At 54.0% G+C, this 25,605-nt stretch overlaps 9 protein-coding genes across 9 annotated transcripts; 3 read left to right on the top strand and 6 right to left on the bottom strand.

Annotated features, from left to right (window-relative positions):
- Nucleotides 1-1,630: 1,630 nt before the first annotated feature.
- On the top strand, nucleotides 1,631-2,690 carry LTS14_007640 (uncharacterized protein; the record flags this gene model as incomplete). Its single annotated transcript, XM_064840330.1, has 2 exons — nucleotides 1,631-2,038; nucleotides 2,094-2,690. 2 exons carry the CDS (start codon nucleotides 1,631-1,633, stop codon nucleotides 2,688-2,690), a joined length of 1,005 nt encoding a protein of 334 aa, XP_064692210.1.
- A 55-nt stretch (nucleotides 2,691-2,745) lies between these two features.
- On the bottom strand, nucleotides 2,746-3,822 carry LTS14_007641 (uncharacterized protein; the record flags this gene model as incomplete). The annotated part of the gene is made up of 3 exons (XM_064840331.1): nucleotides 2,746-2,793; nucleotides 2,844-3,649; nucleotides 3,705-3,822. 3 exons carry the CDS (start codon nucleotides 3,820-3,822, stop codon nucleotides 2,746-2,748), a joined length of 972 nt encoding a protein of 323 aa, XP_064692211.1.
- A 261-nt stretch (nucleotides 3,823-4,083) lies between these two features.
- Nucleotides 4,084-4,726, bottom strand: LTS14_007642 (uncharacterized protein; the record flags this gene model as incomplete). Its single annotated transcript, XM_064840332.1, has 2 exons — nucleotides 4,084-4,198; nucleotides 4,254-4,726. The coding sequence occupies 2 exons, from the start codon at nucleotides 4,724-4,726 to the stop codon at nucleotides 4,084-4,086; spliced, it is 588 nt and encodes a 195-aa protein (XP_064692212.1).
- A 753-nt stretch (nucleotides 4,727-5,479) lies between these two features.
- On the bottom strand, nucleotides 5,480-9,349 carry GIN4 (serine/threonine-protein kinase gin4; the record flags this gene model as incomplete). Its single annotated transcript, XM_064840333.1, has 2 exons — nucleotides 5,480-6,018; nucleotides 6,076-9,349. 2 exons carry the CDS (start codon nucleotides 9,347-9,349, stop codon nucleotides 5,480-5,482), a joined length of 3,813 nt encoding a protein of 1,270 aa, XP_064692213.1.
- A 1,588-nt stretch (nucleotides 9,350-10,937) lies between these two features.
- On the bottom strand, nucleotides 10,938-12,251 carry LTS14_007644 (uncharacterized protein; the record flags this gene model as incomplete). The annotated part of the gene is made up of 2 exons (XM_064840334.1): nucleotides 10,938-11,069; nucleotides 11,124-12,251. 2 exons carry the CDS (start codon nucleotides 12,249-12,251, stop codon nucleotides 10,938-10,940), a joined length of 1,260 nt encoding a protein of 419 aa, XP_064692214.1.
- A 5,259-nt stretch (nucleotides 12,252-17,510) lies between these two features.
- LTS14_007645 (uncharacterized protein) lies at nucleotides 17,511-18,314 on the top strand (the record flags this gene model as incomplete). Its single annotated transcript, XM_064840335.1, has 1 exon — nucleotides 17,511-18,314. The coding sequence occupies one exon, from the start codon at nucleotides 17,511-17,513 to the stop codon at nucleotides 18,312-18,314; it is 804 nt and encodes a 267-aa protein (XP_064692215.1).
- Nucleotides 18,315-19,503: 1,189 nt separating this feature from the next.
- LTS14_007646 (uncharacterized protein) lies at nucleotides 19,504-20,249 on the top strand (the record flags this gene model as incomplete). The annotated part of the gene is made up of 2 exons (XM_064840336.1): nucleotides 19,504-20,026; nucleotides 20,053-20,249. 2 exons carry the CDS (start codon nucleotides 19,504-19,506, stop codon nucleotides 20,247-20,249), a joined length of 720 nt encoding a protein of 239 aa, XP_064692216.1.
- Nucleotides 20,250-20,863: 614 nt separating this feature from the next.
- LTS14_007647 (uncharacterized protein) lies at nucleotides 20,864-23,263 on the bottom strand (the record flags this gene model as incomplete). The annotated part of the gene is made up of 1 exon (XM_064840337.1): nucleotides 20,864-23,263. One exon carries the CDS (start codon nucleotides 23,261-23,263, stop codon nucleotides 20,864-20,866), a length of 2,400 nt encoding a protein of 799 aa, XP_064692217.1.
- A 221-nt stretch (nucleotides 23,264-23,484) lies between these two features.
- LTS14_007648 (uncharacterized protein) lies at nucleotides 23,485-25,272 on the bottom strand (the record flags this gene model as incomplete). Its single annotated transcript, XM_064840338.1, has 1 exon — nucleotides 23,485-25,272. One exon carries the CDS (start codon nucleotides 25,270-25,272, stop codon nucleotides 23,485-23,487), a length of 1,788 nt encoding a protein of 595 aa, XP_064692218.1.
- Between the last annotated feature and the right edge of the window lie 333 nt (nucleotides 25,273-25,605).

The following is a 25,605-nucleotide window of genomic DNA, read 5'->3' on the forward strand; positions in this document are numbered from 1 at the left end:
CCCTGCACTAGACGCTAATGCTGCCAATCTAGGCGGCTTTTGACTAGAAATGATCGGTGGCTTGCGGTCTAGCCGTGGCATGAGGAGGTGGACGTCGTCTCAAGACGTTGCATGAGATGATACATCGCATACAATTACCTCGAGGTTCTGCACAAGAGGATACCGTGGAGCCTGCATTGCATCGCAGATATCTCGGCCTATGAACATTTGAGGTGGTCGTATGCACTCCAAGGACGGATTGAATTGATCGTGCTTCCGTTGCGGGTCTCGCTTACCCACGCTGGCGGGTCGAAGGATCGGATGCAATTTGTGCATGTCCCGATCACTTGGATGAACGTGGTGCTGTGCGCAAACTGACCTGACACAAACAGCTATACACGATATAACGCTTGACAGCTTGCTATGACACATACTGGCACGTATACTAGAACAAGGAACGATGCATGGACCTGCAGACCATGCCAGAAGAGCGGACATGCACACCTGACCCCCCCCAAGCGTGCCCGGTCCGCAAGATTACCTGTCTCAACACCCATGTCGGCGACAGTGACCCCCTGGCACGCGTTCTGGTCTCCCATGTGCAAATCGAGACCACGAACCCGGACTCATCGCAATGATCATTGGCAAGCATGGCCCAGACATGACTTCCTTGCCAATACCATTACTCATGTCATCTGTTAATCGTACCACCACGGCGTATTGCACAGGAAACGACAGGCCGCTGTCATATCACGGACCGCTGCGGTCTCCACCACGTTCTCGGAATGCTTTGCATGATCCAAGAGTGCCGTACATACTGTCGTGCGACCAAGATCAAGGGTAGCACGATCGAGAAGCCCAGTTCCGTACTGGATTGTCAGTCGACGGGTACGCGCAAGCGCAGAGACGTCTGTATGTGACAAGTTGTACTTTGGTGCCTCCCCCAAAGGCGACGAACCACCACCCAGCTCTCTACACAGACTGCACCAACTGCAAAACTCTTTGCGACTTCCTAGCTTGTCGAAACGTCTCGGCAGGGTTTGCTCGCTCACACGACATCGGCCACTCAACATGGACATGCTCGAGCTCGTGTGTGCGCGGCGTACAGGAGTCCGGGCAGTACACGGTTGCTTTGGGTGCTCGCTCGCCGCTTCACAACACCACACCTGGAACGCCCATGATACCTAGCAGCGCAACGATCAAGACCCGTACAGCCCGAAGACACCAGCTCGCTCGTATAAGCTACGACTCCCGCTGTGCCCTAATGCCGCCAGTCAGAGTACTGGGCGTCACGCTTTTACTGTAGGTCTGCGGACATGTCAGGGCCTCAAAAGCCTATTTCGCAGAGGTGTACAAACCATCTGCTACCGGTAGTACTTCTTCGTCTGATTATTCTTCTGGCATCGCTGTTACATTCATCTCTCCTTCCTGATTAGGCTCCAAATGCAGCATACGGGCTTATCAGCAGTAATGTGGGGCAAGCATCATGCCAAGCCAGCTTGGACGAACATCTCCACCTCGATGACCAGACATGGCAGCAGAACATCACTTTCGTGAAAACATTACTCTTGTAATCACTTCGGCCGCATGCCTTCTGCAGTCAAAGAGATTAAGACTTCTTGGAACTAGACTTTCTCTGCTACTCAACAACATGTCTGGTTCTGGACTCGGCGGGCTGAACAAGTCGTCAAGTGAGTCTATGGTGATTGGTCTGTGTCAGTCTCAACTATTCGAGGTTCAGACGCCGCAGCAACTCAAAGACGCAGTACAACACGTCTGCTCATTGGTTCAGAAAGCTCGAAAAGGCTATGCTTTGATGGACATGATCGTCTTCCCGGAGTACTGCATACACGGGCTTAGCATGTCAACAGATGAAAGCATCATGTGCAAAGTCGATGGACCTGAGGTCAAGGCGTTCCAAAAAGCGTGCGTCGACAACAAGATCTGGGGCTGTTTCAGTATTATGGAACACAACGAGCTCGGCTTGCCGTGGAATACTGGTATAGTCATCAACGATAAGGGCGAGCTCGTCAACTACTATCGGAAAATGCATCCCTGGGTGCGCAGTCTGACTCATTCCGATCCACTGACAATTACTTGCTAACTTCAGATAGATACCTGTCGAGCCATGGTATCCTGGAAACAGAGGCTTACCGGTCTTCGATGGTCCCAACAATAGCAGAATGGCTCACATCATATGCCACGATGGCCAGTTCCCAGAAATGGCGCACGAATGTGCCTACAAAGGAGCCGAAGTCATGCTTCGAACAGCTGGCTACACAAGTCCCATCAAGAACTCATGGGAGATCACGAATCGATCGAACGCCTTCTGTAACCTTATGTGGACTTGTTCCGTGGCGTTAGCTGGCAGCGATGGCACTTTCAACTCCATGGGTGAGGCTATGTTCTGTAATCCGGAGGGTGAGATAGTCCGGCAAGGCAATGGCACCGCGGACGAGATCTTTGCTTGCGAGATACGCAAAGGCGATGCACTGGAAAAGCGACAGAACTGGGGAGTAGAGAACAACATCTACCAGTTCGGTCATCGTGGCTATAGTGCTGTAGCGGGCGGTGCGACAGACTGTCCGTATACATACATGGAAGACCTGGTGAATGGGAAGTACAAGCAGGACGGTGAAGAGAACGTCAAAATTACTGACGGAACGAGCTGCGGACTACCAAAACCTACTGACCACTACACCGTAAATTAAAGTATGATACATCGTCGACAACACAACAAGCTCCACCATATCTCTTCCATCGTACTCAAGCCTTCTTTCCCGACAAGGTGGTGTTGAGTGGGTTGTTTGTGATCTGCGAACATGTCAGCGCCCATCAGCAGATTTGGAAGCCTGTCTGCTCACCTCCAAGAACGTAGGACCAGCAACCACACTCGAGTCAGACACAGTGTCGTTGCAGTTAGTAAGAAGCAAGTAAGACTGTCCATTGACACCAATAGGCACAGTAACCTGGAAGTTCTCACCATCACCGGATGGCGTCAGAGGCGCGAAGTCTGGGCCCAGAGCAGTAATGAAAGCGGCATAGAGATGTGCCTTGCTGTCAGCTGGTGCCAACGCAAAGCCGGCTGTTGACAGGGCAATAGTCATGCCGGAGGTGATCTTGCCCGTGGTCGTTACAGCCAGGCCTGGGAAGGCCTTCACACCAAATGATGGGTTACCCGCTGGGCAAGACACAATGAAGCCGTGGGCCATGGTGTGGACCTCATCGGGCGTCAAGGCATCGTCGTTGGCCTGCGGAAACGGAGACTGGGACAGAGCCGCACGTAGGTAGGCGTCGTGTCTCGCCTCGATGGTGAGGATGCTGCCGGCCGCGCCCAGGATAGTCTTGCTGGATACTTGCGGTGCTGCTCCAAGGTATGCAGCTTGTCCCACGCCTTCGAGGATACTGGCTGTCGCTACGAACTGCTCAACAGTGCTGATACCGAACGCGTAGGTACATTCGACTGTCGGTGCGTAGCCAGCGGCCTTGAGTGCCGCAGTCAAGAACTGGACATGGGCGGTCTCGTGGGCGCTGATGGCCTGAACGTTCTGGTAGAAGGTGCTGTCGAATCCCGCTTGCGCGAAGTCGCCCTGGGTGAAGTTGGCTAGGCCTTCGCGGTAGAATTTGTCCTCCAGGTGCTCGAGGGTGAGAGCGTAGCGCAGGATATCGACTATCGGAAGTTTCAGCTTGCAATAGCACGACACTCTCAGATACCCACGACGTACTGTCATTCATCTGGGACTCTACCTGCCGTTTCCCGACTTTCCACGGTGCTGAGACCAATGGTGCTGCAACAGCATAGCTGCTGAGCGCAAGCAGGGCGAGCTGGTGTACGTTTCTCATTTCTGCGAAGCGGTAATGACTGACTGTATGGGTCTTCAAATGGCAGCGAGTGTGTTTGCAACAATGTTAACGACTTTGAAGTCGAGTCAATGAAGTTATGCGTGCAGCCGAAGGATCAACAAATACGACCAGCGGAATGCTTCTGAGATTGCAGACTCGCCTGGAATGTTCGGAACGCGTGAAGACGCCGGCTTTCCGGAACATTTCGTCGAGTATCCAACTATACTGTGAGTACAAAATATATATGTCGCAGAAGCCTACTCAGTGGTGGCCATCCTCGGTGGCAATGTACCGTCCGACAGCCAATTCGCCTAGGAACAAGCCGCCGAGGACAGACAGGAAATAGCCAACGTTCATCGTCATGACCGCAAGCATGCTACAATAGATAATCAGTACATGATCGCGTACGCAAAGAGTAGGACGCCACTCACAGCAAGTACTTGACACCAGCATCGACCGTGTACAAAGAGGCACGAGGCAGATCAGTGGTGAAGCGCCATGGCTTGCCCTCAAGCCCTCGTCTCGCAGACTTGATAACCTTGACCCTCTCGTCTAGCCCGTTCGCGGTCAACACAGCCTCCTCAACCTTCTCCCCGCCCTTCCCAATAGCCTGCCTCTCACGATCCGGCTCCGCCTGCTGCCCAGCAACCATGATATACCTCCGATTCATAGCCTTGTCGTGCCATGACTGCTCTAGGCGAGCTCGGTAGGCGACCATGAGTCTGCTGATAACGGCTAAGACGATGAGGAAGATGCATGTTCCGGCGTAGCCGCCTGTACTTGATGGTGCCCACGATTTCGAAAACAGAGGCGTGTTGCGTGCGTTGGCGAAAACCATTTCCATGGTCATGGACATGCTGCTGCTGTTGTCGCTGGACATGCCGTCCATGCCGCTCATGTCCATTGTGAAAGCCCTGTTCTCAGCTTTTGGTGATGATTGCTGGGTAAACCTAGATGCTAGTCGTGATATCGAGCAAGTGGGTGCGTGGCGACTTTTGAGATAAATCGTGATGTATTCGCTCGAGTTTCGTTTTTATATATACAGTGAATTGGGCACGCGAAAAGAAAGTGGGAAGTCAGATTGATGTACTTTACCTTTGCGTATGAGCACATTCGCTCTTGCGTTTGCGCATGTTGTCTTCAAGTGGAGCTAAAAAATGAGTGAGTTTTGACCGGATTCGGCTGAGCAGGTTTTGTATCGCAGGCCACGGCAGCGCACGTGACTGAACGTGCCTTACGGATGTTTGTCTCACGAGTAGATCGACTTGCTGGTCTACCTTACCAGACACTGCTGACACTATTGTCGCACTGAACACACTGCTTGGTGACTGTGCCGATTGAAATTGTACAGCACTCATAGACATTACTACACTACATTTTGAGCCCACCAATGCACAATGCCTTCGAACATACAATCCACCAAGCAAGCAGATCCTATCGGTCCCATCCAGCAAATCATCATGCGCGTCACTCCTAGTACTGCCAGTGCCATTCCAGAAACGCTCACAATGCATCGTAGCAGGAACAAAGTCGTCCCTCTCCAAATCTACTTCATGTCCAGGAAGCGCGGCTAGCCAGTCAGTACCGAACTCCTAGCCATACTTCACTCAACCCCTTCCAGCCATCTCCCATATTTCTGCTTCATCAGTACAACCCATTACACCCCGACAACCTCACTCAAAGCCCTCCACTTCTCCTCCTCCTTCACCAACCACCCTCTCCCATCCATAGATCCATGCACAACCTCAAGCACCCTCCGAAAAGCACTCGCAGCACCTTTAACCTGCACGAATCGCGCAATGCTCAAACCAACCTTACGACCATGTTCCAGAACGACGAACATCTCGATTCGGAAACTGATAGGTTTGATCCCGAGAGTGTTTTGACGATCGACACGTGCGCTGATAGTGTTGGTCTCGCGACTGTACTGTAGATCCCTGATCCCGTGTTCCTGCCATGCGCGGAGCAAGAGCACAAGTTCCTGTCGTGCTCGGCCGCGTGGGATGGAGAAGCAGATGACCTTGGCGATGGGCTTGATGTTGAAGAAGCGTGCGAACCATGAGCGCTCCTGGCCGTCCGGGACAGGTGCACCATCTGTGCTTGATGCGGTCGCTGAGTTAGAAGAGAAGAGCGAGTCCTCTTCCCGGGTTCTGTCGTTGCGTGTCACTTCTGTTGTGTCGTACAGCGTAGTGTCGCCTGGCATATGCGCGTCAGAGGCGTACGGCAGATCATACGTGGAGTCTGAAGACTCACCTAACATAATCTCCGATGCCTCGCTTTGCTGCTTCTCTCCAAGTTTGCGACCCAGCCACTTACCGAACCCTGCCTTCCCACCACGGAAACGGGTCTTGCGTAGAGGAAACTCGCTCGACACTCCAGATTGAGGAGGGTCGTCAGGAAGTACTTTATCCGAAATGACCAGGCGAGATGGCCGCTTCTGCAGACGGTGGACATCTGGCAGATCAGCTTTTGGAGTTGCCGGCTCGTCCGTAACGTCGATCTTCTTGGCCAGCCCAAACCAGCCAGATCGCTTCTTGCGCACAAGTGTGGGTGTTCCCGGAAGCGTACTGTTCTCGTCGATAGCAGTAAGGCCACCAATGTTCTCCATGGTCCGCTTGTGTGTCAGCCGTCCAGCGGAGTCCTGTGCGGCCAGACGACGAAATGTCTCGTCACTAGTTTCGCTGCCATTGCTGCGTTTGCGGACATTGAGCGGCGCGACGGTGCCTGGAGATGATGGAGGGACGACCCTGACACTATTATCTTCAGCTCTCCTCTGTCTCGGTAATGGAGCAGTAACAGACCTGTGCCAATTGAGAGTACCCTCCCGGCTACTGCGCTGGTTATCACTCTCCTCTGAGATCATGGGCAAGAAACCTGTAAGATGGTCGGGGGTTCTAGCTTCTGGAGCAGTAAACACTCGCTTCTCGGGTGGTGGAGGTGTGATCCCAGTGGGCATAAGCTCCTCGAGCATGTTGATCACATCATCGAATCTGTGTGCATCATCCAGTGGCTTGTATGCTACAAGCTTCTCACGGGTCTCCTCGAGCATCCTGGTAAGGTACGTATTAGGTGTGTCCTTAGGCACCTCGGGAAGTGGTCGACTGACAGTGGGCTTTCGAGCCAAGGGTTGCTGTGAAGACGCCGAGCCTGGAGCAGAGACAGACGACGGCGGCGTGTCCGGCGCTGAGCATCGATCTGATGTGGTGTTGACTGTAGCTGCCGTCAAGCCCGAGCCAACAGAGCTGCGGAAAAACGCTTCTTCGCAGGCTTTCTCAAGCTCAGCGCTGTGCTTCCTTATCTCACTGCGCATGTGCTGATGTGAAGAATCTGGCTTTCGCACCTTGATACGAGGCACGTCGATTGCAGTCGCCTTCTCTTTGCGTGACCTTATAGCCTGCACTGCCTGCACGGTCGGACTGTTTGCTGGACCAGGAGTGCCAGCTTCCAAAGCACGCAACGTCTTCAGATCTCGAGCGTTTATTGGAAGACGTGGCGTAGCAGGTGTAGCTTTGGTCGAAGTCTGCGAGTTCAGAACACTAGTCGTAGACGTACGTCTTAGATGGCCGAAACTGACACCACGCTTATGCAGATCAGACGGCCGCATGGTGGCGATAGCTGGTGGACTGCTCGGCCACATGGAGCTGGTCATGGAGTTCCGTGAAGCAGAAGACCGTTGCATGGAGACTCTGCTACGATGAGAGCGAGTAAGACTGGAACTCGAGCGGTGAGAGGATCTCCTTGCGCTATGCTGCTTAAGCATTTCTATACGTAGACCATTCGGATGACGGAGATGTCGGTGGGTGCTGCCTCTTCTCGTACCTGCGCTGCCCCGACGATGGACAGTAACGTTGACATACTCACCGCGTCCGGTCACGATAGGATTCTTCGAAGCCCGGTATGGGTCGTAACTGCTCACTGATGGCGGAGGCTCGGTAAAGCTGGGGTTGGGCCGCAAATGCTCATCGTTCATGATAGAGTATTGCGACTGGGATCGAGGCGCACCCGGCATGGGCGGTGCCTGAGATGCTTCTGGAGGTTGGCTGTGATGATAGTCGCTGGCAGAGTAGTCCATGTCGTCCATGTTGCCGACATAGTTCTCGAATTGCTCCTCTCGATGCTTGATCAGTGCGGCATAGAACAGCTTCTCCTGGTTGATCTCGCTATTGAGGAGCTTTTGTATCAGAGTCTGCTCGGAGTCGCTATGCCATAGCGTTCGCATGTTGCCCAGTATCTCGCGGTCGATGTCTTGTACACGCCGGATCTTCCATTGGTCAAGAGTTGGTGCTGGACCGATGGCAGTGTCCTTGCTACCTGCTTTCCCGCCAAAACCCCATTCTTTGTCGTATTTGCGGAGCAGTGGATGCTCCCAGATTTCGTCCATGGAGATGCGTGTACTCGGGTCCGGCACGAATATGCGCTGAATCAGATCCTTTGCTTCAGGACTGAGTGTAGGTGGCATCCAGTACCTCGCACGGGCGATGTCCCTGAACAGCACACGAATGTCGCCATCCGCAGAATAGTTGAAAGGTGTAGTACCAGTCAACATTACGTACAAGATAACACCACTGCTCCAAACGTCCGCCTGCGTACCATCGTAAGGTTTGCTGCTCACTACCTCAGGCGCCGCATAGTGTGGGCTGCCACAGGGTGTGCTTAGCAACCTGCCCTTAGGTTGTAAGCCTGCCATGCCAAAGTCGATCAACTTGACTGTGAGGTCTTCTTTGTTGAGCAGTATATTCTCCGGCTTGAGATCCCGATGGCAGATGAGTAGGCGATGGCAGTATAGTAGTGCAGACACGATCTGGCGAAAGATGTATACTGCTTCGTTCTCCTCCAAACCCTTTCGCTCGTCGACGTAGTGAAAGAGCTCGCCACCGTCAACATACTCCATGATAAGATAAAGCTCGTTTCTGTTCTCCCAAACATCGTATAGACGAACTATGTTTGGATGCTCCATGAGCTTCATGACAGCGATCTCTCGCTCCAGGCCAAATGGTATTGGCTTGTGCCCGGATGGTGAAAATGTTGCATGACCCTTCGTGCTCTCGATGAGGTTCGCCAAACTTTGGGCACGCGTGCTCTCGGCTGTAGAACGCGTAACGATCTTGACCGCGCCAAGTTGATCCCGGAAACGATGCCTCACGATACGCACTCTCGAGCACCCGCCCTTACCGATAGTCTTGCCCAGCTGCCAGTGACCGATATACGTCTTCCGCTTCTGGCCAGACGCTGTCGTGGAGGCGGTCGAGATGGCCGAGTTGCGCTTCGAGTCACGTTCATATTTGCTTGCGATCTGTGACACGCGCTTATGTTCGGGCGAGCTCGCTTGGCTGGCCCGTACGTTGAGGGAGCCATTGGGCTCGAGAGACTCGTTGTGTGGCAGATGTTGTGGTTGTGGCGAGAGTGACGCGGCTTTGAGGTTCTTCATTTGGCGAGCTGGGGCTGAAGGCGTGTTTGCTCCAGTTCGTATCTCGCCCAAGGGTTGCCGGCGCGCCGCCTGTCGATTGTGTCTGTATCGTTCTGCCATCTTGCCTTCGCGTTCACCGCGGACTCGTGCATGTGGATGGCGGAGTCGGGTGGGGACTGAGATGTCCTCGTGCTCGATCAACACGTGATAGTGGTTGTTACTACACTCACATCCGCGTCTATCCAAAGGGTTGCAAGTTCGTGTTTGCTGCTTCGCGAGTGTGATCGGTCGAGTTGAATGAATATGTTGCCGGAAGCGACAGGGGTCTGCAGTAGCAGAAGCAGAAGCAGAAATGAGAGGACCGTTGGTCGGTGGCGGACCCGTGTGTGCAACGCGCAAAAGCACGTAATAGCAAGGCTGGCAGCAGGGAGCAAAGCAAGAAGATGCTGTATATCGAGATGCCGTAGAAGCTGCTGCAGAGGATTATGGTAGTGGCAACGAGATGCTCGCGCTTGGCTGTTGAGCTTGTTGTTTGGGCCTAAGAAAGGGCCAGATGCTTGCCAGGGAAGGCAGGAGCGATGCAAAGCACGAGATCACCTGCTCCCAAAGGTCGTTGCTGATCGAATACTCGGTCGCTCGAGCGCTTAGCAGCGTGGAATGTTCATTGTTTTGCGCCTGCTATTTCGGTGAATGGAATGTAGTTGAGGACTTCACAGGCCGAGAAGAATTTACAGAATCGACTTACACTTCATACAATGTACTGCCGTACATACACGAGCGCACACCATACAACCACAAGAACCCTGAGGTACGTATCAACACCATATGATGAGCTAAGCGGCAGTCGACTGCTCGCAGGCCTAGATCGCCACAGTGAACGAGCTACACGCCACTCGCATCGTGCAGGCTTTAATCAGAATCAACCACATTGCCTGAGGGTAAATGACCGCCGTCGGTGGCATTCCTTTGCACCCTGAAACGAGGCCATGGCAAGCTGGCACTCCTGTCGTTTGGTTGCCTTTCGTCTCCCTACGCACTCCGCGCCAAAGGCCAACTGGAGAGCGAGATAGAGACCATAAGATGTGGACTGCAGGTTGCTAGCGCGGGACCCATGTGGTGCAATTGCAGAGCCTGATACGCGATGGTATGCCTGTTCAGTGATAATGAAGAGAAGAGTAGGTCAGAGTCAAGACGATCCGTCGCGTCTTGCCAAGCACGCGCCAGGAAAACTCTGCTCTCCCGCTTGCTATTTGGCATGCTCATCTGGATCTGGCCAGCTGCAGCTTCGGGTCTGGAGCATGTACGACATGACATACAACCTCATCTTCAAGGCAGATTAGCGGAGATCAAGCAATCAAACGAAATTTGAACACTTGATCAAATTGAAATATCTTTGGAATGGGACCAAGAGCAGCACGTAAACGATTCGCATGACTACTGCCTCCAAAGGCTACCCCAATCGATGCCACTGCGTCTGCACAAGATCTCCTATCAATCGCTCATCACATCATTACGCCCATGAACGCCTTGCGTACACCATAGCCATCTTTGGCTCTTTCCCTGCCATGCGCTAAAACAGTCCATGTCTGTCGTGTTCAGAAGGGCAAACATGCTACCTGATATATCAATACAATGAAGCGAAAGGGTATCGTTCGTCAAAAGAAGAAGCATCGCAGGTTGAAGCAGGTGATGAGTGGTTTGCGGAGCCCTAGGTGGTCGCGGATCGCACTACTGGGCTGGTATCTGATGAGCCTTCGCTCTTTGGTGAGACGGAGGGATCGATCTCCTTGACGTCTGTGACTGCTTGTGCTTTGCCGCAGCCTTTGACAAGGACGTGTCTCTGTAGATGTTGTTAGTGATGTGATTGAAAAGAGACTTCGATGACAAAACGTACCTTAAGCGCATCCTTGCGCGAGAAGCTCTTGTCGCAGTGACCGCATGGAAAAGGCTTGACTGCAAGATGTATCCGCTTGTGCCTCTTCAAGTCGTGATTGCGGTTGAAGCTTTGAGGACATTGGTCGCACCTGAATGGGCGATCGTTCTGTGGATTTGATGCAGGCGGGTGGCCGTACATCTGATGCATCTGTGCTGCGTGGCCGCTGTTGTAGCCGCTCATCATGCCGTGTTGCATACCACCGACTAGAGCAAGCTGTCCATTTGGATTGCCAATGTTGGACAGAACTGGCCCTGGTAGTGGATAGCTATGCGGTCGATATTGGCCGTACTGTGGTGGTGGTGGGCCAATCGGTGGCATTGAGCCTGCCCCATTGATAGGAGACATTCGTGGGATCGATGCTCCTGCGCTGATTGGACTTTGCTGGATTGGCGACGGGCCAGAAGTGTATGGGTAGGTCGGTTGTTGAGGCGTACCTGTATGGTGTGATCCACTGTAGTAGGTTGTTGCTGGAGGTGGTCGGAAAGCCTCCTGTGAATGCACTGGAGATGGGTGCGTCATGGATGCAGAGACTGGTGTTGATCCGCTCATCATCTGTTGCGGTTGTGTGTGTGCTGTTTGTAGAGGCGGTGCTGACATTGACATCGTCGTTGAGTACTGTGGAAGCTCGTATGGTGGGGGAGGCAGGCTTTCGCTCGCAGTAGGTGAATGTGTCGCTCGCACAATCGAGTTAAGCGAGGGTGAAAATAGTGTACTTCGGCTTCCAAAGGGTTGCGGTGCTGGTGCGGACGCATACACATACGAGGATGCTACGCTTGTGCTAGATGGTGGCCACATACCACCGACGCTGGATGCGTACGGCTGCACACCTCCGTGACTGGACGCGGACCCAGTCGTAATGGCTGAACTGGGGCTGATGCCGTCAGCCGAGCTGTTGCTTGGTGGTGTAAGTAGATTGCCGACGCTGGTCAATGTAGTCGGCGCTTGCTGTGCTGCAGAATGAGGATATTTGGCCTGGAAGCCAGGATGCGGAGGTGGAGGTAGCTCGAAGGATGGTAAGTAAGCCGCGTTGATCCGCCTTGACGTGAAGCTATCCGTGCCAGACATAGGGTGAGGCGCGGGGACCATCGAAGGCGTATACGCTACTGCTGCAGCCACGTTTGCGGTGCGGTGGTCGTAAGGAGGAAACTGTGGTGGAAGGTCTGCCGGAGGTGTCGGCAGGGGATGAACAAGAGCAGATTGGTAATGCGAGATCTTATCGCCTGACCAGGAGTGTCCTGGAGGAGAAAGGATGGAAGCCACGAAGGGCGAAGACCTCTGAGATTCTCCCAGGTAGATAACGACAAGATGTAGCTTGACTTCGACGTCAATTCACTTTTCTGATCCAGGAACCAACAACCTGGATTTGGGAAGCCTTTGTACTCAAGCCAGCGACCGAGTCCTTGGAAAGCTGGCGCTCGGATGATTGGCGAAGGCGTTTTGGAATTACGAATGCGCGACTGCCGATTCGGTCGGTGAGTGACGCAAGTGAATGCAGGTGGATCCAGAAAGCCTCGTTGTGGTCACAATCGAATCTCGTGGGAGGAGGGCGTTACCGAGATCGCGGCGAGGCCTGGTGAATGATGGGATTAGATCGTGCAATCGGAGCTTTGTGTTGCTGCCAGTAGGTGAAGCAAGATCTCGAAACCCGGATGTGTGGTCGTGCAGATACTCCTGTTACACTGCGTAGCACAAGAGGCGCAATGGCTGTAGTAATGCTTTCTTTGACCAGGACCGACGATGAACAGGCTAGGCGGCTCCGGAGTATGGTATTGCAGTGTAATTAGTCGACAACACTGAACGGCGACGCGAGTGTGCCACTGCTTGGACAGATATCAGCTGTAGTGGAGGTCAACTTGCTGAAGTGAGGTGCGGTATGAATGGGGCGTTCAGAGGAGCCGCTTTCTTTGACGTGGGAGTGGCGATCCTTTGTTAAGGTGCGTTAAGCTTAGATGCGGATGGCGGTCGAGGGCTGGACGCTTCGACCACTCTCCCTCTGCGGGCGCAAACCATTATGTACATCCACCAGACTAACGGGGTCAGACTAGGGAGGAGAGAATCTAGCGTGGCTGACTGGAGGACCGGCCAGTAGAAAGCCCCAGCGTCTGCTATTGGAGCCAGGCCAGATCTGCCGGGATCGAGCTGCAGCGCAGTGGCCACGCGGGACGGATGTCATTAAAAGACCTCGCGCTGCGTCTAACAGAACTGAAACGGGCTCGACTGGCGAGGGAGGTGTGATAAGACCGTATAAGGCGATCGGGAACGGTGCGCGCGAACTATTGTCCACAACGACGAACATTGCTGATAGCGTTGCACACGTTGGTCGCTCATCGCCATCATGTCTCGAAGCACAGTCCCGGCCCTGATAGACCTCCATCCGTGGCAGCCAGTCGCTGTACAAACCTTCCTCTCTACCTGTCTGATACATGCTTAGACGACGATGCTTTTGGCCAACTCCTGCTTCCCGCGTCCTGATGCGGGAACGAGTCACTTACACGGACAGCTTGGTGGCCTCTGTTCGCGCCGCAAGAGCATCAGACAACTCTGCAAGCGATGCTGTCTGCTTCACACGCGCACCCCACCTGGTCGCCCGTCTCGCATGCGCTCAGCAGGCCTGCGTAGTAGGAAAGCAAGTCAATCACATCTTTGCTGGAGCCGCCTTCCCCAATTCGTGCAGCGTTAGGTTTCCAGTTTCAGATTAGCCTTCAGACCCCTGCACGACCCGAACATTCGGCTGCCACTCCAGGACCATGGCGTCGTGGCGGACCAAGGTTTCACCACCACGACAGCACCTCTTCGTACTCACGAGCCACTTGCACTGAGTTGCTATCGCAGTCGAACAAAGAGCTTTATCACTCAAAGCACCGACTAAGCGAAGCAGTATCGCCAGCCAACGGACCCCAAGATCAGGCTTTGAGCCGGGTCAGTAGGCTGCATTGTTTCGCTTCGCTAAGGCTAGCCAATCCTGAACCAACAATCATCAGATTGCAATCACGAACTTCTCCGGCCTTGAAGGAGGATGATGAGAGCCTCATTTCGCATGCAAAAGCATATTTGATCCACTATGGCGTGCAAATCAGTGTGGAGTTGCCCTTGTCACTCTGCGCATGGCGGTAACAAGGCGAGACAAGCGACCACCTGCGAAGGGAGTAAGATAGAGTTCAAGCCGCGGCTTGTCGGATCTTTCGCCGGATCAACAGAGCTTCATTTTGGTGCCGCTGAAAGCGCAGTACCAGATTTACGGTGTGCATGGCCACGTGCTTGCTGCAGTGTGATAGCTCGCCCACAGATCAGTCTCCGACTAGCATCTGCACGGGCTGGGTTCACGATGAATCCAAAGATCGCATCAGTCAGTCGCTCGCGTGTTGGGGGCTTGCCGACCCTGCCGCGATCATACAGCAGACAGATGGCAAGCACTGGATATGCCTGACTCGACCGACGATTTTCCTGCTGTCGGATTCAAAAGGCTCGCGGTCGAGAGTCGAGACTTCACATGCAGGCTGCAGCTAGCCTCTCCCACCCGCCGACCTCCGTCAAGCCTGGAGATCGTGTTTACACGGGTGGCACCGTGTGTCCGCAGGCACCGTGTTGGTGGCTTGCGCCGCAAACCGTTCTCGGGTCTGCTTCTCCCTCGAGTCGGTCGGACCAGACGCACGACCTGCCAGTCACTGCTGACCATAGTGCTCGATCGAGCACCTGAGCGACCACCATCGCTAGGGAAATCATCTTCGATGCTAGCGCATGTGTCTGCCTTCTTCTGATCGAGCTCCGCTTTTCCAATAATGCAGGATCACTTTAATCCCGGGGAGAAAGTGCACGTCCAATCAGAGCGATACATAAGCGAGAAAGAAATACACGAGTAAAGTCAGACAGCTTTGCTGAACGACTCGGTCCGACCTGCCTGCGGAGAATGCTCATTGACGCCACTCTCCCTGTTGCAGGACGCCTTGCTCCTCAGGGACGGTGCTCTCGGTAGCTAGAAGTCTAATTGCAAGCCGTCATCTGTGCAAATGCTTTGGGAGACCAAGCCCTCGCGCCACAACAGCAGCCGCAGCCGCTCTTCTCAACTGCTGCAGCAGTAACACTAACGACCGTTAATCAGCAACTGCAACTGCTTGAATGCTAATGCTGTCGGCATCGCCGAACGCTAAGCTTCTTTGGCTGGGACAAGCATGCTCATGTGGTTGAAGATGCCTTGGTCTAACCTCTTACGATCTGATGAGCCCACGGATGCGGTCAAGAACCAGAATTCACTTCCATCTACCCCACAAACCTGGCGGCCACGCAGAGTACAGGGGCTAGAGTCAAAACAATGCACCTGCAGCTGGAAGAAGTTACCTCTACATTGACTGCTGGTGATAACGACAAGGTCATCGGAACAGCAAATTCCCCCGGACCGGGTTCTCGATCATAATCATCAGGGTCTCATCCTCCGGATCTGCGATAGCTGAAGGTGGGTTGTTCAACGTTCAGGAGTCGCTCGTTGATTTGTAGAGATCAGCATGCAGCCAAGTCGTCCAGATCATGGCACCAGCGATATTCGTGCATCCGAGACATATCACTTTCGAGCGAAGACGACATGGTCATCAAGATGTACAGAGCTCCAGACAGGTATGCACCGATTCGACCGGCGGTGAACACATTCCTAGTAGCGAGTCACGATGGCTGTACAGGCCTATCCACCAAGATCGCGATCTACATAACTGGCGTCAAGATGTGCAGACCGGCTTCGGTCGAGACTCGGAAGTGAATCCAGGCACATCTGGCTGCCACGTGAGGATTCTGTGGCTTGCTTCAGCATGGCCTTTTCCGCAAGCTCGGCCAGGTTCAACGCTATAGCGTGCAGGCCCATACTCTATCAAACTTAGACTTTGACTATCCAAAATTCCATCATTGTTGCCAATGCTTCGGTGTGCATGTGCAGGCCGTCCTCGACGGCTAGGTCTATTGATAAATGAAGCTGCGGTTCCGCGCTACTTGCTTTTCTTCGAGGAGACCACGGCAGTCTTGTTTTCTCTTGGTAGAGTGTCGACACGTCGGCGCCACGCTTGCCACTGAGACGGCAGATGGTTGTCGAAGTGCAGGGAATAATTGTCGAAGGAGCATCCTTCATGAATGTAATCGCGAACGAACAGTCCTTTCGAGATGATGATGAACACGGGGTCTCAGGTGAACACAAAACTTAGGACAGCGAAGCTTTCCGACAGGCAAGTAGCGCGCGGCTAAAAGTACAAGAAACACAAAACAATTGCCCGAACACGTTGATCAGCATGCTGCCGACAGCATCCAGGCCTGACGGATGTACTACCTTGGATTGCTTGGCTCGAACTAGTGCTATCTTGTTGATCCCCTTGAGCGTTTGCAGCCAATAGTGGTATTGATCTCCACACCTCAGCTGGCCACCAGCACGCTCCTGAACGTCGCATGTAGCTGGCCACAAGAATAGGAAGGACACTGCTACGCTGTCAACAGACTTGCGTACACAGCGCGTATCGCTCCTGCTTACATCAGTGTGGACCATCTCTCACGATCCAGTATTGAGCTCGGTGTAAGACTACATGCTGAATGCGGTCTTCCACCACTCAAGTCTGATCGATGGCATGCTCTTGAGGCCTTTCCGAAATCATGTTACTATCGGCAAGCTCCCACGCGTGAGATTGAACGATTCGAACTCGCTACTGAGCGTAAAACGGTCCGGGTGTGTCCAGCCAGCATCGTTGGCGACAAAACAATCAGATCACCCGTCGATTCAGACCCCGCGGTTATTGGACTTGCTTCTTGAATCACCGCGAGCTGCAATATGATACCATGAAGCCCACTTGGTCATGTCTTGGTACATATATGAGCGCTTTCCGGGGCCAGCTCTGAGTGCTATCCACCGGACATCTTGCGGACCAAGGACTCCGCCTCCCACAAGCTGGTACCAGGCTGCGGCTGCGACCAGGAGACAACATCGCAACCGCGAGTGGCCGACTATATCGAATCCGTAGACGTACGGTTTACAACGACAACGGAAGTTCTGTCCATGCTATCGCTCCCGACAACAGTGTTCCGTGGCAATGGTTATGTCCACCATATTGACTACTCGGAGGCGGGTCAGCTGCTCATGAAGTCTCTCACTCTCGTTGATAAGCAGCAATGCATGTGCCAATACTTTCTTTACTCGAGTAAGTGTAAGAACGTTAGGTAAATAACCTAGATCCGACCAGAAGTAGAGCCTACAGGCATCTTTACGACCCCGCTGATGTAGTATGTACACCAACATACCGAGGCAGACTTGTATATTACCTCGCCTTTCTTCATGATCGATCAGAGCGTGCTTCCATCTAAACATCTGCTCGATCAATCATGGCATTCATCAACCGTGACCATGGAGTGAAGGTTTACTACGAAGTCCACGGCAGCGGCACACCGCTCATCCTCACACATGGCTACTCGGCCACCTCAGCAATGTGGCGAGGTCAGATCAATGCCTTTGTGAGCAAAGGCTACAAGCTAATCATCTGGGACATGCGTGGCCATGGCAAAAGCTCGTATCCTGACGACCAAGCACTCTACAGTGAAGGCCATACCGTTGCAGATATGGTGGCGATCATCGGTCATGTGTGTGGTCAGGACACTCCAATCATTGTCGGCGGGTTGAGCTTGGGCGGGTATATGAGTCTGGCCTTCTACCGTGTACACCCCGAGCGTGTTAGGGCGCTTCTGATCATCGATACCGGTCCTGGTTTCAAGAATGACAAGGCGCGAGAGAGCTGGAACGCGACTGCCCGTCAGACAGGCGATCGATTTGATAGGGATGGTCTCTCTCACCTGCAGTCTTCTGTGATGAGTGCGGAACGGCGAATCTCGACTCATCGTGATGCCAAAGGACTCGCTATGGCTGCGCGAGGCATGCTAGCTCAACGCAATGCCGCCGTCATCGAGTCGCTTCCAATTATCAAAGTTCCCGCTCTAGTGGTGGTCGGAGCGGACGACACGCCATTTCTGGCAGCATCAGAGTACATGGAGAAGAAGATTCCTGGAGCGAAGAAAGTTGTGGTGCCGAATGCTGGACATGCTGCGAATCTTGATCAGCCCAAAATCTTCAACGATGTTGTGATAGACTTTATGTCGTCTGTTGTGCAAGCCGGAGCCAAGGCTATGCTGTGAATGACGTCCTTCACGGGGATTGGTACTGGATCCCGAGCTCAGGATTATGAGGGACTGGCCTGAAACCGGCATTGTTCATCATGACAGAGCGGTCTGCGCTGCCAGTTTCCAGACACCGACGAAGGACAGAGTATGATCATGAGGGGTGGAGTGTGAACTACGTCCGAGCACCGAAGGCCGGAGACTACATCTCTCTCTTCCTAAGAAAGACCTACAATGCTTTATCGTGCTGGGTCGGAACCGACTCATGCTGTGCAACATCACGACATCCTTTCTCGTGGCACAGCGCCTATTCTTAGTATCGATAATGTCAGAGGACGGCTGCTGACGTCGCTCAAACATCGACTTTTACTACCTTCGACTGCTCTCGTGGAACGATCATGTAAATCTAAGTCTCTGCAACTGATCTCCAGCAGTCTACAGGAGTACTTTCCCGTGGGAATCTTTGGACACCAGACATGTTCCAGCACCAGCCACGAGCATGACTTGGACGGTAACACAGCATCTCCGCCGCACGATAACGCTGCCAGGTACACCCGTCTCCTCGGGCAAGAGAATGACAACTCCAAGGGTTTCACCTCTTGCTCCGTGGTTCGCAGCGTACCTGAATGGCTTGCAGACAGTCTGGAAATGTCTCTCTTTGTCAACACAACCTCATCGTACAAACCTGGCAGCATCTGATGGAAATACTACAAGACTCACGAATTGATGACTGTCGCTTCCCACAGCTATACCTCGTTGGCTCCAGCCCAAGGCGGAAGTTCTGATATGTCGTGCTGCCCGACTACCAAGGCAACGAAAACCTATTGTCGGGACGATCTTGCATATGTTGGTATCCGTATAGTGGGACGTCGAGTATCGTCTGGTTGCCGCAATGCCAGTCTACCCTGTCCTTCGGGCTTTCGGTCGTCGTGAAAGGCTCCAGAGCACCGGCTCCCCAGCCTCGTGAAATGGAAAGCGATGACTGAGGATGGACATAAGAGTGATGGGTTGTGCTGGTTCGTGGCTCCCTCCGCTACCTTCCACGAGTTACCGTTGCTTTCATTTATTCTTGCCTGACATCACTCTGGCCCTGTCAAGCACGTGAAAGTACAGACGCTCAGTCACTTACTACTTGACACGAGCTGAGCGCACACAACGGACTGCACAACGAACCGTACACAAGATTCAACACCCGTCGAGAGGCAAGATGTCACCCATCACGCAATACCTAGGCCTTGCATGCCTCATCACAAGCATAACCGCCAACCCGATCAAATCCTTCGACTCAGGTTTCAAACACGACCTCCAATCACCAATGCCGACACCGACCGTGGAATTCCTACCCAGACCAAACATCAATGCCACGCCTTCACCCGTGCATACGCCATCTTCACCCATCACATTCGCCCCCGTCACCTACGCATCCGACCTGAAACGCGACGTAACCTCCATACCCAACCTCGTCCCGACCTCCCCGGTCGACCTCGCCACCGACACAACCGGCACCCGTACCATCTCCCCCTTATTCATGCCCACCAAAATCGCCACCATCGGTTCCGCAGTCACGACTGCCGGATGCGAGGTCAGCATCGTCGATTACGAGTACGTGACTTCCTGCTCTGATGTCAATGGTGCGCTGTCGACGACTGCGGCTGGTGTGGTGCTAGGCGAGTTGGAGACGACGGTGGGGATTGGGTGGTGTTGTGGTGGGGAGGAGGATCTGCATGCTTGTACGGAGGATGGGACGATTCCGAAGGGGCCAGCGGAGTGGACGTGCACCTTGGGGAGTACGACGTACGTTGGCGTTACGACTGCTACGGCTACGCTTGGATGAAGTTGTTGTTGTTGTTGGGTGTGGAGGTGGAGGTGGAGGTGGAGGTGGTGCTGGAGATCAGAGTGTGGCGGATGGGTGAGGGTGGAGGCGGGGGAAGGTTATCAGAAGGCAATGCATGATGGATGTGATCCGAGACGAGGAAACGGCCGTATCCAGCATTTCCATTGCCATAAACTCTTCCCACCACTAGTCTGTCTTCGTAGCACTGGGCAAAGTGTGGATGGAGTATGTGTGTCCACTGGTGGCGGTGGTTGTTGAATTTGTTCTCCCGCCAAGACCGTGACATTACATTACCTCTAGGGTGTGAGCCCATCCATCTAGAACATTCGACGTCCCGATGTCGAACCCAAAATCGTAGCATTTTCCTTGCGAAGAACTACTACTCTGCCATGTAAGCAGTCGTCGCACCAAACATTCGTCACGTTCCGACATTGAAGGATATCGCGACTAACGTGTGTGAAAAATACGAGACTCCGATTCCTGGGGCGAAGCAACGAGTTGTTCGTTCATGCTTGCTGAGATGGATAGATAGATATCTATTGGGTCTGGGGATCGGGTTGAACGCATGTAGGGGACAGATCCCTCTAGTCTCGAGCAGTGGGGATGCCTTTCCCAGCAACCCCGACTCGCTTCAGCCTTCCTCAACTCTCATGCTCTCCCCTCTCCTCATCATCCCCTCACCTATACCTCTCTCCCCCCCCCCTTCCCACCTCCCTCGAGCTCCAGACCCGACTTACTTGACCTCCCCTCCCCCCTTCTCCCCTCCCCTCCTCTTCTCCCCCTTTCCCACCACCTTCCACCTCACGCCGGCCCCGCTACGACCGCCAAAAACATCTCTCTTCGGCTTCGGTCTCGTCCGCACACCACTTTCCAACCTCACAACCACCCGCTCAAAAACACTCTTACACTCCACCCTCTTCAAACTCGTCGCGCCGCCGTCTTTGATCCGGGACGCCAGGCTTTTGAGCTGCGAAGAGAGAGCGTCGATGCGGGAGTTGAAGTTTTTTTCCTCCGGGCTTTGTGGTGGTGGGAAGGAGAGGTGGCGGTTGTTGAAGAGGGGGGCTATGCCGGGTTCGGGACAGTCGTTGTCGGGGTCGTGGTTGTCGCTGTTTTCTGTCGTGGCGGTGGTAGGTCCGGGCATGACTGACTCAGACCCAGACCCAGACCCAGACCCAAGACCCGAGAAATCTTTACAAAACCCCCCATCCACAGCCAGATCCAACACCTCCACCTCCCGCCTCAGGAGTCCATAATCCGTGTTCCCGTTGATCCTATAAACCTCCGCCGTCCGAAGCCGTTCCAATATAGGACTATAACAGTCCTCTATCCTCAGCATCTCCTCCCGCCAGATATCCGCGCTATATCTTAGAGCCAGCTGCCAGCGTAGGTAGTGTGTGCCTTCTGAGATCGCGGGTAAGGAGGTGATGACTTGGCAGAGGAGGGTCGGGGTTAGGGTTTCCATGGTTTTTAGTCCCGTTGCGACGGCGGCGCAAAGGGGAAGGAGGTCTGATGGGGGGGTGTTGGTGAGGAGGGAGGCTAGGGTTTGTTCGATTTCGAGGTGGAGGTCCGTCTCGCGGGCAAGATTGGTGTCGATGTTGAGGAGGGCTAGGTCGAGGATTGTTGTTGTTAGGGCTGGCAGGTTGGGTTTGGGGAGGAGGTATGAGAGGGCTCGGATGACGTGGCGGAGTCCAGGGGCTTGGGTAGTGTGGTGTTGGTTTGCCTCGCCTAGTCCACTCGTGTCCGATTGGGCAGCCGGTGTACCAAGTCCAGTGCCTGACAAGGCTGTCGAGTAATAGTCCCGTAAGGATGTCTGCTCATACTCTATCCCCATCGTTCGTGCAAGACTCAGCACTTCGACATACGCCTCCCTCAAATCCTCCCGCCGTTCATGCACCAGTTGCGACGCCGTCCACTTCACCGCAGCTTCGGGTAAGCGGCTCATAGAAGCGAGATCAGCGACGAATCCCATAATATAAGCCCGCTGTCGTTTCCCTACATCTCCGAGAGTACTCATCAATGCCGTGCCCTCGAGCCACTTTACCGGGAACTCGCAGTCCTCGACTTTGACTCCCCCGCCAGAAGCAAAAAACGAAAAAGTTTCCTCATCAAGCAACGCCTCAGTCCTCACCATGGCCCTCTTCACACCCTCCCCCTCCTCACTATCATCCGCATACTTCTCCACCAACATCTCCTCATCCATCGTCAGCGTCGTTGCCTGCCGTGCCCTGTCCCGCCTCTCTTGGGCCTCCTGAGCTTTATTCTCCGCCTCCGCAATCCTAACATCCTCCCTCACCTTCTTCTCATTCGCCTTCACGAGTTTGAGGAGGGAATGCTTGTACTCTGTCCGTGGAGGCGAGAAGGGGAGTTGTGGTGTATGACTCCCACTCCTACTACTCTTGCTCGACTGATCGGAAAGCCGCGCACTCTTCCGACCAGCTATCTCCAACCTCTGTGTCGTCAAAACTTGTGGTAGAGGTGGTGTCAATCGCACCTTCTTTCTTGGGATAAGAACATCGATATCATCCAAATGCTCATCACTATCCTCCGCACTGCCAGAGTCAGAGTTGGTGACTGCCTGCATCCCGCCCTTCATGACCCGTCGACTGGAGCTCTGCGAGCTGAGGAGTGACGTAAAGGATGTATTCAGGGCTGGTGGGGGTTGTGGCAGCATGCTCGTGGCCAGTGGTGCTTGATATATCAGCGTCGGAGTCGGAGTTTGTTCTCGCCGCGGCGATGGGACCTCCACAGACATCACCGCTCGTTGGACTGAAGGCGTCGGGCTGGAGTGGTAGAGGGTCTCGTCATCGTTGCTGCCGTCTAGGGAGGACACAGCCGATCGCTTGCTGCGGGGTGATTTGCGTGGTGAAGCTTTGAGAGGTGTCGCTCCGAGACTACCCACACTCGAGTCACGAGATACTTGACTCTTCTGCGGCAACAACTTCGTCCTGACCTTCTCTTCGTGTTTGCCGGTCGAAGCATGATCACATGCTTTCCGTGCACTGCGACTGGGCTGCGCCTTCCTGCTCTGGGTGGGCGAGCCCACGATGATCTCATCTTCTTCCACTTGCTGCACGGGAACTAGATTTCGAGGGACGATGTATGGTTTGAAAAAGTCCTTGACCGCGCGACCCATTTCGTTCAATCATCCGCATAGCATAGCATCACACAATCGAACGCATTCAGGCTTTACGATGAGATCAGACCAAGTCGCGGATCGCGTAAACGATGCTTAGTCAGATGACGCGCTAGTGACACGAAACTTTGGGTTCGGCTCTTTCGATGGCTCGAGAGCTCAGCAATCCATATTCAACCTCTAGGTATCAAGATCCTTGACCGTTCAGACGCCAACCTACATCATCGCTCCCCCATCCTCCCATGCATATCCATCCCCCCCGCATCAACCACATCCCCCCCTTCACTCCTCCTCCTCTGCCGTCGCCGATCAGAAGCACGCCACCAATCCGCAGTTAACATATCCCTAAACAGCGCCCCACTCCCCGGCGCCGCACTAGTCCCATGCGTACTTCTCCTCCGCCTTCTTCCGCTATGCGAGCGGTGGTCTGATGGCGCTGGTACAGTGGGTGGGAGGGTATTTGCGTGACGAGGATGAGGATCCTGAGTCGGCAAAGCTTCATTTTGGTTCAAGCCTGCTGTGTCGCCGTTTGTGAGATGGCCATCATTTGGCCGCGAGGGAGGCGGAGGATTCTCGAACCGAGCATGCCGGTTTTGGCGCGTGATATCGCCTGCGCTTGCGGGTCTGCGGCGCTCATGAGGAGGGGGGAAAGTGCCGTAGGCTTCTTCCTCCTCCTCATCACCTTTGCGATGATCGTCACCCAGTTCCTCCCAGATATCGAGGACGTCTTTGAGCGTACTCGCTCGTTTCCGCCGCTTACTTGTCGATCGGGGTTTGTGCGAACTGCCGTTGCTCTTGCTTGTGCTTGCTCGTTTGAGTGCTTTGGTGATGAGTGGTTCTTCTTCGTCTCGTGATCCTTCTGCATCAAGACCAGTTTCCAGATCGCGGTAGTCGTCTTCGTCCACGATGGCCGAATCCGTCGTCTCGCTATCATCTTCATCGTCCTCGGGATCTCCCACAAACCCTAATCCAGGCGTAAGCACCGTCTGCGGGATCTCATGCTGCGCCATCTGGTGCCTATGCTCTGTATCCCCCGCCTCCCCACTATCTTCCAACCTCCAGCTCAACGCCAGGACACCCGCGAGCAAGATCACCGTCCCCAGAGCAATGAGCCCAGCATGCAACGGCGGCAACCGATCCATCTGCCGGAAATAAATCAGGCCGTCCAGAATCGCAACGATGTTGTAAATGCAGAAGACGAAAGGGTAGAGTACACTCGTCGAGATCAACCGGAGACCAAGATGGAGGTAGTACAATTGACTCAACGCCAGGACCAGGAAAGCCAAGACCAAAAGCCAAGACCGATAGTTTCGAAACTGGTTCTCCTTGTCCGCGAAACTCCGCACGATCAATTCTACTGCGCTTTTCGCGAGTAGGAGGCCGTGTGCCGAGAGGATGCCGGAGATGGCTCCATAGCCCATTCCTCGAACCAATAGTAAGCGCGGACTATCCCTCTTCGACTGCGAGAGCAATCTGCGCATCGTGAAGTCCATAGCCAGTAATACTAGTACCAGGACTAAGGATAGAATAAACCAGAGCAAGAAGCTTTGGTATCCCAGTAATGCGATAAGTTGATCCAGATTATGGCTCGGTTCCGGCAAGGCGGAGAACAACGAGATCAGGACGGCACCGCCCGCTACTAGTAGAGTCCCATATCCCGTCCGTATCGTGAACTGTTCCTTTAACAGCAAGCTAGCCAGTATAGAATTAAACACCAACCCGGACGCTTGTAGTGTACTCAATAGTGGTAACGGCAACGTCGTGATCTGGATGCTGGACCCGACGATATTCGCGAGCAGGAAGATGAGCATGCCGACTTGCCATCTTCGCCGCCTGTATGCGGGGCGGGCGGGCGAGGCCGAGTGGTTGTTGTGGGCTTTTTCGTCCTCGAGGATGTGGGATTTGCGTTGGAGGGTTAGGCCCAGGGATTGGATGCAGGTGCTCAGCAGGCCGACGAGGATGCCTATTGCTACGCTTGCGCTCGGGGAGAGGGAGGGGAAGGCGGCCATGGTTGTGGGTGTGGAGGGGTTGGGTGGTGGTCGGTCGCTATGCGGTGTGCATGTGGTGTGGTGTGGTGTTTGCGTATTATCGATTCGCTGTTGGTGTCGCCATCCTCGTCTGGCAGTCGTGCTGATGCGTTTCAGGCTGTGCTGCTCATTGTTGTCGTCGTGATCGTAATTGTCGTCGTGACGTGGAAGGGGCGAGATGTGGTTGGATTTTGCGATCGTTCGCTTGCACGTCCACTGGCGCGAGCAGCCATGACGCTGGCGTCTCGGAGGTGTGCATCAACGATTGCCGAATCGGGTTTGAGCTTCAGCCGCATGCATAAATGGATCGAGCTT

The sequence above is a fragment of the Recurvomyces mirabilis genome (genome assembly GCF_035927965.1).
Source record: "Recurvomyces mirabilis strain CCFEE 5264 chromosome Unknown scaffold_21, whole genome shotgun sequence".
Taxonomy (NCBI): domain Eukaryota; kingdom Fungi; phylum Ascomycota; class Dothideomycetes; order Mycosphaerellales; family Teratosphaeriaceae; genus Recurvomyces; species Recurvomyces mirabilis.